At 47.1% G+C, this 14683-nt stretch overlaps 1 protein-coding gene across 4 annotated transcripts in view; it reads left to right on the top strand.

Moving 5' to 3' along the window:
- Positions 1 to 14683, top strand: part of PDE2A (phosphodiesterase 2A) — a 374843-nt gene that overhangs the window by 248013 nt on the left and 112147 nt on the right. For all 4 annotated transcript variants that reach the window (XM_083736325.1, XM_083736326.1, XM_083736327.1 and 1 more), the window contains one exon: positions 13985 to 14074. In XM_083736325.1, coding sequence (XP_083592451.1) covers positions 13985 to 14074 — 90 coding nt within the window. The remainder of the gene's footprint in view (positions 1 to 13984; positions 14075 to 14683) is intronic.

Below are 14683 nucleotides of genomic sequence, written 5' to 3'. Positions count from 1 at the left end.
CCCAGCCTTTTTGCATGCAGTGATTCCTGCATTGCAAGGGCTTGGACTAGATGACCCTGGGAAACCCCTTCCAACTCTACCATTCTGTGACATTGGGGGCATTTTGCTGGATATTCTTTGGGGGCAGTCGGAACAGTTTGGCATTGAGGAGCTGGAAAAATCAGCTCAGAAAATTGCCTTCTGGGGAATTTTGGCGCAGTTACAGTCCTTAAATCCAAACATAAACAACAACCTAAGAGTTCCCACCTTGGCTTGAGAGACATCAAAGTTTCTTTTCATTTTTAAAAAAATATTTTTTATTGAGTTTCCCACTTTTATCATATTCACATTTTGTTACATACGGTAATTCTATAGCTTAATTTGATGTTGTTTAGTCGTGTCCTACTCTTCGTGACCCCCTGGACCAGAGCATGCCAGGCACTCCTGTCTTCCACTGCCTCCCGCAGTTTGGTCAAACTCATGCTGGTAGCTTCGAGAACATAATTCAAAAGCACGCCAGGCACTCCTATCTTCCACTGCCTCCCACAGTTTGGTCAAACTCATGTTCGCAGCTTCGAGAACACTGTCCAACCATCTCGCCCTCTGTCGTCCCCTTCTCCTTGTGCCCTCAATCTTTCCCAACATCAGGGTCTTTTCCAGGGAGTCTTCTCTTCTCATGAGGTGGCCAAAGTCTTGGAGCCTCAGCTTCAGGACCTGTCCATCCAGTGAGCACTCAGGGCTGGTTTCCTTAAGAATGGATCGGTTTGATCTTCTTGCAGTCCATGGGACTCTCAAGAGTCTCCTCCAGCACCAGAATTCAAAAGTATCAATTATTTGGTGATTAGCCTTCTTGATGGTCCAGCTCTCACTTCCATACATCACTACTGGGAAAACCAGAGCTTTAACTAGACGGACCTTTGTTGGCAAGGTGATGTCTCTGCTTTGCTTTGCTTTGTTTGTCTATATTCTTAGCATTTCTATAATCACTTATTTTACCTTCTATCTTATTGTAGTATTTCACCTTGTTATCAGTAAATCAGTTCCTTATGTATACATTACAAAACATTTCATTTCATTTTGTTCCAGTCCTTTTGAAACAGTTCGTCACGCTGATTCCGGATCTTAAATCCAAACATAAACTGCATCCTGAGAGTTCCCACCTTGGCTTGGGATACGTCAAAGTTTCAGTGGCAGACATCCCAAGGAGGGGCTCACAGTAGCTTTAAGTGGGCTAGAAAACAGGGAGAAGGAACAGGAAAATAAGGAAAGAAAACACCCTGTGACAGAATGGCAGATTGTGTGACATTGCAAATGAGGGAATAATTCATGAATAATGTCAAATTTGCAAGTTCAAGATGAACAATTTGCCAGGAAGAGGACAAATGTGACAGGCCTGCCTTCCTGGCTCGTTGTTCTCTCCACCCGCAGTGGCCAGGCAGACAGGAGAGTCCCCAGGAAGTCTTACAAACAGGGAAAGATCAGTACATCCGCCCTCTGTCATTATGCCTGCAAAGCTGAAATGTTGACAGTTGCCCTTTGGGTGATTCTGGCTAGTAGCCAAGAATAGATCTGCCTGCAATATTTCCCCCTAACTCATATTTGTTGGAAGATTTGGAACCGATGAAGGAAAGCGCATAGTTAAACTGCAGAACTCCCTCCCACAGGATGGAGTGATGACAAACACCAATCCAGGTGGCTTTATAAGAGGACAGGACAAATTTGTGGAGGAGGAGAGGGCTATCGATGACTACTAAGTGCAATGATTTTGCTCTGCCTTCACAGTCAGAAGCAGCGATGCCTCTGAACCCCAGTTGCCAAAGACCACAGGAGGGGAGAGTGCTGTTCCTGTGCTTGAACCCTGCTTGCTAGTTTCCCATAATAACGTAAATGTAATAGGCTGTATAAGAACAATTGGAAACTGCTTGCCGATCAGAAGGTCAGCGGTTCGAATCCCTGCGACCGGGTGAGCTCCTGTTGCTCAGCCCCAGCTCCTGCCAACCTAGCAGTTTGAAAGCACACAGTGCAAGGAGATAAATAGGTACTGCTCCGGCAGGAAGGTAAACAGTGTTTCCGTGTGCTGCTCTAGTTCACCAGAAGCGGCTTAGTCATGCTGGCCACATGACCCGAAAGCTGTACGCCGGCTCTCTCAGCCAGTAAAGCGAGATGAGCACTGCAACCCCAGAGTCGTCCGTGACTGGACCTAACGGTCAGGGGTCCCTTTACCTTTTCTCATAATGTCAAAATCAACATCGTGACCTAACATATTAAAATGTAGCTTATTCAGTTAACCACCAAGTCCAAGTTACATATGCTTCAGGTTACATACTCCGCTAACCCAGAAATAGTACCTCGGGTTAAGAACTTTGCGTCAGGATGAGAACAGAAATCACATGATGACGGCACGACGGCAACGGGAGGCCCCATTAGCTAAAGTGGTGCTTCAGGTTAAGAACAGTTTCAGGTTAAGAACAGACCTCCAGAACGAATTAAGTTATTAACCCAAGGTACCACTGTATGTACAAAATGAGATTCCTATTTTGTCAGTCCCATAGTGCATTCCTTTCTCATTTCTTCATCTTCTCTTGTATTTTTCTCTGATGTATTTCTTAGAAGAGTACCATGAAATAGTCTTGCACAGTAAGTGTCTAATGAAGATGATAAGGTTGTTGGACATAAGAAACTGGCACTGGTAGATGCTGGCACAGGTAGGCAAGACAAGGATTCCTGGATATTCCTCTATTTCGCCCCAAGGGGCTTAATCAGTTGTGCGTGGTTCTAAATCATATGGATTTGCACAATATAGGCATTCTAGTGGTTTTGGTTTCCCATAATGGGCATCTGATTGGCGACCGTGAGAACAGGATACTGGACTTGATGGGCTGCTAGCCTGATCATTTAAGGGCTCTTTTGATGTTCTTATGTTGTATGAAAAAGCTCCTGGCCCAGCCCAGCCTTGAGACTTCTGTGGGGATGCTGGGAGGCCCTTGCCAAGCTCGGCTGGCTGCCAGCTCCTCTCCCTGTTGGAGGCCAGCCTGATAACCCCTGCTTTCATCTCAGCCACGACAACGTAGCCCGTTGTTCATGGCATTCCTAACTCTGCATAGGATGGAGCTCACCAATGACATCTCGCTCTTTGGAGAGGCAGCTTTGGAGTCAAGGTCGTAGGCTGTTAATGCACAAGATTTGACAGCAAGCAGTTAGAGGAAATGCATGGGTCATTGAACCCAACCTAGAAATGGAGGGCGGTTGCAAATGAATAGACATGGAGCAGCCTTTTAAGGAAGGAATAATTCCTGAGTGGAGCTTCACCTGGGACTCTGCTGCTGGTGGAGAATTCAAGCTGGTGGAGAATTCAAGGATTTGCACCCCTGCAAAATTTCCCAAAGGGCCAATGAATCATAGAACTGTAGAGTTAGAAGGGACCCCAAGGGTCATCTAGTCCAACCCTCTGCAATGCAAGACTCTCAACTAAAGCATCCATGACAGGTGGCTGTCCGATCTCTGCTTAAAGACCTCCAAAGAAGGAGAGTCCACAGCCTCCCGAGGGAGACTGTTCCTCTTTCGAACAGCTCTTACTGTCAGAAAGTTTTTCTTTATGTATAGTCAGAATCTCCTTTCTCGTAACTTGAAGCCATGGGTTCGAGTCCTACCCTCCAGAGCAGGAGCAAACAAGCTTGCTCCGTCTTCCATGTGACAGCCCTTGAGGTATTTGAAGGTGACTATCCTATCTCCTCTCAGTCTCCTCTTTTCCAGGCTAAACAGACCCAGCTCCTTAAACTATTCCTCATAAGGCTTTGTTTCCAGACCCGTGACCATTTTGGTTGCCCTCCTCTGCACCAGTGGCGTCGCGTGGGTTGTCAGCACCCGGGGCAAGGCAAGTAATTTGCGCCCCCTAACCCGTGGATTTGCGCCCCCTAACCCTAACCCCCAGATGTTGCGGCCGGCCCCCCCTGCACCCCCCACGCTACACCACTGCTCTGCTCACATTCCAGCTTGTCAACATCCTCCTTAAATTGTGATGCCCTGAATTGGACACAGTATTCCAGGTGTGGTCTGATCAAGGCAGAATATGGTGGTACCATTTCTTCCCTTGATCTGAACACTAAACTTCTGTTGATGCAGCCTAGAATAGCATTAGCCTTTTTTGCTGCTGCATTACACGGTTGACCTAGTGACATTAATACTTTATTAAGCATATAGGATTCAGATAAAATTAAAGCCTTCTTCACACAGTGCATAGAAGGGTTTGTTTGTTTTTTACTGTTTATTGTACTCCTGTAAACCTCGAGGTTCCCCTTAGAATTCTTTTGCTTCCCCGTGGACCCTCAATGGCTCCAATCCTGTCTGCATTTGAGTTTACTGTTGCACGATGTGACAAAAGAAATAAAGGGAGGGGGGATATTCAGGGAAAACAGCAATTAAATCTCCTCCACCTCATATCAGAAGCAGATGATTACAGTCTGAACACATACGCACAAATCAATTTAATGTGCACGATTTAGGCCTGAGACGCAACACTCAGCAGTTCCTTAGTGTGTAATTTGGATATATGCCCCCCACCCCAAAAAAACCCCTGCCGACCCATTTCCAAAGAGGAGCGTGGTTCTATTTCACTCCCTCTCCAACTTAAGTGTGGTTACCTGCTCTTACACTCTTTGCTAGTCTTATGAATATTGCATCTTGCGTTCGTCGAGGAGTATGGGGAGTTGGAAAGTTACAACCTACCAGTAAATATTCAAAACGCAAAAGGTACATTTTGGATTCGGTCTCATCCAAGCGTCTTAAAAAATTAACAGTTGCCTTAAGCGGTGTGCACTGTCAGCGGAGAACTTCGGGGGACGCTTGCTGGGGCAGACTCTGTCAGATGGGGTCTCACTGGCACACAGAGAGCAGCGCCTCTTGAGTAGGGGACGTGGGTCCATTGCAATACGCAGCACTGCCCTTGAAGAGGGCAACAGCAAGCCTATTTTTGGGTGCTCATGATAGATCCGGTCTGGTCACCTCTCCTCAAAACGGAGGTGGCAGAGAGTTGGAAAAGAGCAAACAGAATGCTCAAGGAGATGGAGCAAAAAGCTGTGCAGTGTTTGGGAAAGTGAGAAAGAGGTGACATGATAGAAGCTTATATAACATTGGAAAATGTTAACCACTTCTCCTACGTGGGCAGTTATCTTTCCATAAGGGCCGAAATTGATGCCGAAATCCAGCATCGCCTGAGCTCTGCGAGTGTGGCTTTCTCCCGATTGAAGTGCAGAGTATTTGAGGACCCGGACATTTGCAGGGAAACCCAAATGCTTGTTTACAAAGCTATTTTACTACCAACCTTACTTTATGCTTGTGAAACATGGACCACTTATAAACGCCATCTCCAACTCCTTGAAAGATCCCACCAATGGTGTCTCCGAAAATTTTTACACATCACTTGGGAAGATAGGCGAACTAATGCCAGTGTACTGGAAGAAGCAAAGATCACCCGTGTCAAAGCAATGATTCTTCAACATCAACTTTGTTGGACTGGTCATGTTGTGCGGATGCCTGATGATCGTCTGCCAAAGCAACTACTCTATTCCGAACTTAAAAACGGAAAGCGTAATGCTGGTGGTCAACAAAAGAGGTTTAAAGACTCTCTCAAGGCAAATGTTAAAAAATGTAGTATAAAAACCAACAATTGGGGAACACTCACCAGCGAGCGCTCCAGTTGGAGAACAGCCTTTCCCAAAGGTGTCATGGGCTTGGAAGACACTCGAACTCAGGACGCAAAGGAGAAACATGCCAAGAGGAAGGCACACTTGGCAAATCCACACCGTGATCAACTCCTGCCTGGAAACCAATGTCCCCACTGTGGAAGGACTTGTGGATCCAGAATTGGCCTCCACAGTCACTTATGGATTCATTATTAAATGGAAGACAATCTTACAAAGAATAAGATATAATTATGCATGGCAGAGAGAAAGTGGAGAGAGAAAAGTTTTTCTCCCTCTCTCATAACACTAGAACTAGTCAGCATCCCACGAAGCTGATTGCTGGACCATTCAGGGCAGATAAAAGGGAGTCCTCCTTCTTTCAGCACATTGTTAAACTATGGAACTCCCTGCCACAGGAGTCAGCGATGGCCACCAACTTTAAAAGAGGATTGGACAAATTCATGGAAGAGGAGAGGGCTAGAGATGGCTGCTGGACATCAGGACTAAGCTGTGCCTCCACGGAGAGAGGCAGCGAATACTTCTGAATACCAGTTGTGGATACAGCCATAGTTCATCTGCAGAAGATGGATGATAAATTAGATGGCTCTCAAAGGGAGTTGATCAAATTCATGGAGGATGACGCTTTCGATAGCTGGCAGTCGCGACAGGAGCCTCCATCTTCGGAAAAGGAATGCAAGAGCAGCTAAGCGGACCAGATTGCAGAGTTGGAAAGAGAGCAAAAAGGAACCAAGATCCTTTTCAAAGTACCCCTGGCTGTTTGGGTGAGCTCTGCAAAAATTGTGGGAATGTTCAGGGATTCAGGAGAGGATATATTGCTTGATTACAGCCTTTCCAACAAGTTCCACAATTTAGCAGTGTAACATTCCCCTTTTTAAAACGAACAGCGGATGCGTTTGCTCAGGCTCACTAAAGCCCCTATAATAACTGTTCTGGTATTTTCCCCTTATTCCCTCATAAAAGATAAAACACGACACAGTCTTCTATAAAAGTATAAAAAGAGTTTACTCACTCACATTCTGTTCACAGTTGGATTCCAGAAGGCAGACTTAGCTTAGAAAAGTAACATACACCTGGAAACTATCTCATAAGGAGACAGTCCCTTTGTTGCTTCTTCGACGAAAGTAGTCATAGAGAGAGAGATGGTGGACAGTCCTATATTTTTGTTACCTGCACAGGTGAGGCCACGCCCACCTCTAGTCACATGCAGAGGAAGTCTGTCCTAGACAGGAGATACAGGAATTTCCAACTGGCTGGTCCAGACATCCCCTTTTATGTCCACTCTAGGGATGTTGTACAGTGGTACCTTGGCTTACAGATGCTTCAGGTTACAGACTCCGCTAACCCAGAAAAGTACCTTGGGTTAAGAACTTTGCTTCAGGATGAGAACAGAAATTGTGCAGCAGCGGCGCAGCAGCAGCGGGAAGCCCCATTAGCTAAAGTGGTGCTTCAGGTTAAGAACAGTTTCAGGTTAAGAATGGACTTCCAGAACAAATTAAGTTCTTAACCCGAAGTACCACTGTACTTGACTGCTCTTGTGTTTCACATCCTACAAAAATAAAAACCCAAATAACTCCCTAAGGGACCCTTCCGTTCTATGTTGCTCACCTGAATTAGGCACATTAAATAGATTTGTGTAGATCTGTTCATGCTGATGTAGCTACTGATATAATCTGTGTCTGGAGGGGTCTCGCTCGGGGTGCCATGGGGTACCCTGAGACCCTCGGCAACCTTATAGGGGTGCTAGTGTTGTACATGGCGGCTCCTTAGTAATCTGCACTGATTCCCAGCCATGATGGGCACATCGGCTCCCGGCTCCGATTTCAATCTGCCAGCATTGCTGATCTCGCAGTGCTCCCCCAGTGACATTTTCGGAGGGCACAATAGCACAGCATCAATCACAGCTGGGGAACAAACAACAGCAGCTCCACGCAAAGGCAAAAGGTCGGGGCAGGCGTAGACGTAAGAAAATGCCCTCTCCAGCTGTGGGGGGAGCCGCCGCCCCCATGCAATGCCCTCTCCTTTGTGCAAGGAATGTGTTCCAATTTGTATATTTGTATAGACCCTCTCAATCTTTCTCTTTGATGCCTGTCAGCTTTCCTACTATCCTTCTCAAAAGAGACAGCAGCAGCTGTCAGATTTTTTTTGGGGGGGGGGAATCAGCTTGTAGAATCATAGCATTCTAGAGTTGGAAGGGACCCCGAGGGTCATCTAGTCCAACCCGCTACAATGCGAGAACCACAGCTAAAAGTATCCCTGACAGATGGCCACCCAACCTTCGCTTAGAAACCTCCGAGGAAGGAGAGTCCATCACCTCCCGAGGGAGTCCACTCCTCTGTCTAACAGCTCTTGTCACCAGAAGGTTCTTCCTAATGCTTGTCTGAAATCTCCTTCCTCGTCATAGAATCATAGAGTTGGAAGAGACCTCCAAAGAAGGAGGTTAAAAGCAACAAAAAAGGCTTTTATGGGTATGTTTGTAGCAGTTCCTGACAGTAAGAGCTGTTCGGCAGTGGACTTTGCTGCCAAGGAGTGTGGTGGAGTCTCCTTCTTTGGAGGTCTTTAAGCAGAGGCTTGACAGCCATATGTCAGGAGTGCTCTGATGGTGTTTCCTGCTTGGCAGGGGGTTGGACTCGATGGCCCTTGTGGTCTCTTCCAACTCTATGATTCTATGATTCTGAAGTCAAGAAATTGAGTCATAGTATGCTTGGCTGCTCCTTTCCGCTGTATAGTAAACTTCAGAAGAGCATGATCACTCGCGCCTAATGATCCTTCCACTTCTACCCCACTAACCAGGTCATCAACATTGGTTAGGATCAGATCTAAAATGGCTGTTCCTCTTGTTGCTTCTCCCACTTTCTGGACAATGAAGTTGTCTGCAAGAAACCACTGGGTTCAGGTCCTTCCCTGTGGAGTAGCAGGAAGCAAACCTCCTCTGTCCAACAGCCTTTCAGATATTTGAAGATGGCTATCAACGCGGGTGGCGCTGTGGGTTAAACCACAGAGCCTAGGGCTTGCCAGTCGGAAAGTCGGCGGTTCGAATCCCTGCGATGGGGTGAGCTCCTGTTGCTCAGTCCCTGCTCCTGCCCACCTACCGGTTCGAAAGCACGTCAAAGTGCAAGTAGATAAATAGGTACTGCTCTGGTGGGAAGGTAAACGGCGTTTCCGTGCGCTGCTCTGGTTCGCCAGAAGCGGCTTAGTCCTGCTGGCCACATGACCCGGAAGCTGTACGCCGGCTCCCTCGGCCAGTAAAGCGAGATGAGCGCCGCAACCCCAGAGTCGGCCACAACTGGACCTAATGGTCAGAGGTCCCTTTACCTTTATCAGGTCCCCTCTCTGTCTTCACATACACCCTCAATAAGGCTCAGTTTCCAGACCCCTGATCATCTTTTTTGCCCTCCTCTGCCCACCTTCCAGCTTGTCAATATCCTTCTTCAACTGGGGTTCCCAGAAGTAAACACAGGATTCCAGGTGGCATCTGAGCAAGGCAGAATAGAGCGGGGCTCTTATTGTCCTTGACCTTGAACTCGTTGAAGTTCCCATGGGCAGCTTAAGAGTATAAGAATAGCTTGCTGGGTCAGACTAATGGCCCAACTAGTCCAGCATCCCGTTCTCACAGGGGCCCCCAGGTGCCTCAATGGGGAAGCGAACAGTAGCTCAAGAACATCTCTCCTCCCCTGGGGCTTCCAGAAGGTGGTCATCCTCTTGTAAAGCCATCACTGACCCCTGCAGAAGTGAGTCACACAGTTTGACCCGGTACTGTGTAAAGAAGCATTTCATTTTATCTCCCCTAAATCTTCAGCTACATTGGATGTCCGAGAGAGAGGGAGAGAGAGAGAGCGAGAGAGAGAGAGAGAGAGAGAGAGCAGTCCTGGATTTACGTAGAAGCGAAACAACCTCTAGCTTAGGGCCCCACTCCCTTGGGGGCCCTAAAAAAAATTAAAGGGAAAAAAACCTGTATGTACATTTCCAAAATATAAGTTTTATAAGATATAAAATCTATATTAGGGGTCAGCAACCTTTCCCAGCCATGGGCCAGTCCACCGTCCCTCAGACCTTGTGGGGGGGGGTGACCATCAGTGGCGTAGTGTGGGGGGTGCAGGGGGGTGCCGGCCGCATTGGGCGCAACACCTGGGAGTTAGGGTTAGGGGGCGCAAATCCACGGGTTAGGGGGCGCAAATTACTTGCCTTGCCCCGGGTGCTGACAACCCACGCTACGCCACTGGTGACCATATTGGGGGGGGGGGGGCGGAATGAACAAATTCCTATGCCGCACAAATAACCCAGAGATGCATTTTAAATAAAAGGACACATTCTACTCAAGTCATAACATGCTGGTTCCCGGACAGTCTGCGGGCCGGATTTAGAAGGCGAATGGCCCCTGGGCCTTAGTTTGCCTACTCCTGATCTATATGGTTTACTCATTTCTATATATAGGTTGCTGACATTCTCCATGCATTTCAGTTCAACAATTACTTTAATAAAATGCATATTTTGTTATGTGCAAATGGCTTGAGATACCTACTAGATCCGTGAATTATCATATAGCATATATTCAACACAAGAAACAGTGACAATTTGGTTTTGACAAAGGACAGCTAGACATATAAAGGGCCCTGTTACCTTCAGCAACTTAGGGCCTCGTCAAACCTATATCCGGCCCTGAGAGAGAGAGAAGAGAAGATCCCAACTGGTGATCTGGGTCACTTGACCTTTGCTGCAGTACCCTGTCTGGCCATCGGTCGTGGGGGCGCTGCAGTGTGGGTTCTCCCAGGTCTCAGAATCACAGTCCACTCTAGAAGCAATTCCTCCCCTATCCAAGAAAACACAGATATAGCTGATGAGCTCAAAGCCATTGAATGTTGCTTCCCAGACTGGATCCAGCCAAGTCCCCCCACCCATTGTGCCTGCTGGTTTCAGTAGAAGCCCCTGGAGATATATTTTTGTCCTGTACTCTATTAAACCATTCTGCAATCCTTTAAGCAGGGCAGGAAAGAGAGAGCCCTCTCTGCCCTCTTGTGGGTCAGAGTGAGGCCACCTCTGAAAAGCCGATCTCCATTAGCGCACTTTGCCTGCATTAGTCCATTCCTTGCAAAATGGTGGTGTTTTTTTTTTACCTTTAATATCAGTAATTTAGATAGCTGGCATTCAAGGGTTTGGCAAATTGCTCCTTTTGAAAATATATCTCAATGACTAAATGTCTCCAGAGAGCAGGGCTTGAGCGACTGGGTTTTTCTTTTTTAATGGCATGGATTCATTTCTTATACAGTACCAAAATGAGGCACACGGCCACTCAGGGTCCACAACAGAAGCAAATGCCTGGCTCATTTAAGACCACATAGAACCTTTATTCACAATAATGAACTCACAGGTGGATAATGCTTCCATTTCTGTATTTCTTTATTCTTTGAGAAGGGAATCTTTGTACAAGTTAATACTCTATGCTGTGCGCTGTCTTTCGACTTTTGTCGTTCTCAGTTCTGACGCTTTATGGCTCAAATGTCTGATTCTTTGTTTTCTTTCTTTTTGATAGGTTTTTGTTGTTAACAAATCAAGATTTTTTCAAAGATCATTTTGCTAGGGATCTGCATGCGCACTTTCAGCATCTCAAAGCAGGGATGCTCTCCTCCAGTCACTCCCCAGCTAAGTAGGGACTCCTAGTGCAGAGAGGAAGAGGACAGCAGGAGAGACTGAGCGCTACACTCCAAATATTTTAGGGCTTTAAAGGTCAGCACCAACACTTTGAATTGTGATCAGAAACGTACTGGGAGCCAATGTAGGTCTTTCAGGATCATTGTTATGTGGTCAAAGCGGCCACTTCCGCAGCCACATAGCTGCCGCATTATGGATTAGTTGCAGTTTCCAGGTCACCTTCAAAGGCAGCCCCACGTAGAGTGCATTGCAGTAGTCCAAGCGGGAGATAACCAGAGCGTGCACCACTCTGGCGAGACAGTCCGCGGGCAGGGAGGGTCTCAGCCTGCGTACCAGATGGAGCTGGGAGACAGCCACCCTGGACACAGAATAAAGTGCACCCCCCAAGAATCCTGGGAACTGTAGCATTGTGGTGGGTAAACTAGAGTTCCCATTATTCTTTGCAGGGCTGTTTTAAATGCATGGCATGTGTTCAGCCAATATGGTGCAGTGGTTAGAGAACCTGGGAGTCCAGAGTTCAAATCCTCCCACTTGGCCATGCAGCCTTACCTACCTCACAGGGCTGTTGTGGAGGTCAAATGAGGATGGAGGGGGGCAGGGAAGGATAACACACACCACCTTGAGTTCCCTGGAGGAAAGGCGGAATATGAATGCAATGCATCAACAAACCCAGCAAAGTGACAGATATGTTTCTATTCTCTATCATTGTGGGTTTGTGTGGCTGTTTCTCCTGGTCCTCTGTGACCCCCCCTCTCAGTCCCTGTTCATCTCTGGCAGATGCTAACCGAGAGAGTTAGCATTATGGACTCACAAACTTTTATGTTGCCGTTGGTAAAATGCCCGTAAGAATCTCGTGTGCTGCTGCGACACCATCAATCACACCGCTGTGGCCGAAATGCCACAGGCAGTGAGAGGATCTCTGGTAGAAGCCAAAGATGCTGATTTGAGGACATTGTGTGCAAGGAGAAATAAAACCAAACTGAACAGCAATCCTCTGCCCCTTTCTCTTTTAGTTCCTGCAGGCTCTCGGTGCTTATAAACTAGAGAGGGGAAAAAGAAAAGGAGAAATAAGAAGTCAGTACCAGAAAATGAAAAGTAATAACTGTCCTCGGCAAGCTAGAGGCAGGCAGAGGGTTGTTCTTTGGTTTCTGATTCGTAATTCCAAGCCGAGCCTCTGTCATGTTTAGGGATGGAGGAGAAATTCAAGGGCCATAGCGCAGTGACAGAGCATTCGCCTTGCATGCAAAACGGTTCTGGGTTCAATCCCCAACGGCATCTGCGAGAGACTCTCTATCTGAAACTGTGTGAAGCTGCTACCAGTCAGCACAGGCACTACTGAGTTAGATGGAACAGTAGGTCTGGCTCTGCATAGTGCAGCTTCCGCTGTTTTGAGTTTGCATTTGCTAAATACAATAGTTTTATTTCATTTATTTGTTCCCTGCATGGAAGTGGAGATTGTGGTTAATGCAGTGTAATTCTGTCCATCAGGGCTAGGGGGATTTGTGATGGGAGTGTCTCTGGTGACATTTTGTAACAGTTTCCTTTTAGAGGGGAATGTGGTGCTTTAGGGATCAAACCCCGGGGTGGCCTTTCTGTGGACAGCAGGATTCAGCAAGAGGTTGTCATCCACTTGTGGGGACTGATAACAAGGCCCCGAACCAGCGTTGGCAACACTGATGAACTCAGATTCCCCTTCTGGGACAGTGTAGGCTGAGCGTCATAGCCATGGACTGGGCAAACATGCCATCATATTTGGATAAGGCAGCACAGCAATTTCACATTTACCCACTGCCTTGCAGGACATCTTCTGGAGAGGAAAAGGCCAAGGTGTAAAATCAACATAAATCCAGAGCAGAGTCCCTGAGACTTGATTCTCTACTTGATTCTGACTATGCCTACTGATGTATATTGTGCTCAAGGAAGTCTGGTTTGGTCAGAATCAAGTACAGTGGTACCTCGGTTTACAAAAAGTCCTGTTTACGAACGATTCAGTTTACGAACTCCGCAAAACCAAAAGTAGTGTCCCGGTTTGCAAACTTTACCTCGGTCTAAGAATGGAATCTGAACAGTGGAAGGGCACCGGTGGTGGGAGGCCTCATTAGGGAAAGCGCGCCTCGGTTTAAGAATGGTTTCGGTTTAAGAACGGACTTCTGGAACAGATTAAGTCCGTAAAACGAGGTACCACTGTACAGTCAAACATCAGCTGTAGAACGTAATCCATTCTGGGATACCTTTCGACTTCTGAAACGTTTGACAACCAAAATCTGAAAGCGGAAGCCTCAATACAATAGGGAATCTCAAAATGGAAGCCAGGAAGCATGTTTGGTTTCCAAAAATCATTCGAAAACCGGAGCAGTTACTTCTGGGTTTTCAGCATTCGGGAATCGAGTTTTGACTGTATACACTACTAGGTAAAGGTAAAGGGACCCCTGACCGTTAGGTCCAGTCGTGGACGACTCTGGGGTTGCGGCGCTCATCTCGCTTTACTGATGGGGGAGAAGAACCATAGACTCCACCTGGAGCTTCTTGGTTTAAAAAGCAGGATAGACATGCAGTAAATGAATAATTCTTAAAAATAATAAAGAATGGATGGGTCTTTGAACCGGCAGGGCAGTTCTCCTGTGCTAAAGCTCTTGCTGTTTTCCCCTTTCTCCCAGGATGCCTTGCTGAGCCTGGGCTCTGTCATTGATGTCTCCAGTCTCCGGGAAGTCATCAAAGATGCCATCGCCTCCGTGCTCCCCAAAGTGGTAAGTAGAGCAGCCAGCTTTTATTTTAGGAGGGGGGTGGCCCGAGGACGGGCAACTTCCTTTCCCTTCTAGCTTAATCTGTGCAGCTGAAATGGCCAGAGGGAGGAGGGGGCTCCCTTTTGACAGAAACTGAGTTTTCAGGTGCAGAGGGCCGGGAGGCCAGCTGGCAAGCCCCAGCTGTGCCGTCTCCTTCCATCGGCCCATGCTCCGACGTAAATCAGCGACCCGGGCTTCAAAGCCAGGGCATGCTATTAGCAGAGAGAACTGCGCACACAGAATAGGCGTGAGGCTTGTGGAAGCATACTACAACTACAGATTTATTAATCATAAATCAGGACAAAGAAACATGTCGTCTCTCTCTCATGTCGTCTCAGAGAGAACGGGAAAAGCAAAAGCTATACACAATGGAAGTTCCCAGCTTACTGTGCTGGAATGTAAACAGACATGTGGCATGTAACAATTCCACATGTCTGTTTCTTAAGGTGGAATAGAAATCTCAACAGGTCCCAGTCTGCTTTGAAGCATCTTTGGAGGTTTTGTCTGCAGATCTTTGGAGATTCTGAACCACAGAACTTCATTTGCTTGCCTTCATGTTCCTGGCTAGAACAC

Source organism: Podarcis gaigeae (genome assembly GCF_964106915.1).
Source record: "Podarcis gaigeae genome assembly, chromosome: 4".
Taxonomy (NCBI): Eukaryota; Metazoa; Chordata; class Lepidosauria; order Squamata; family Lacertidae; genus Podarcis; species Podarcis gaigeae.
The sequence above is the reverse complement of the archived record's forward strand: the minus strand, read 5'-3'. Positions and strand labels throughout refer to the sequence as shown.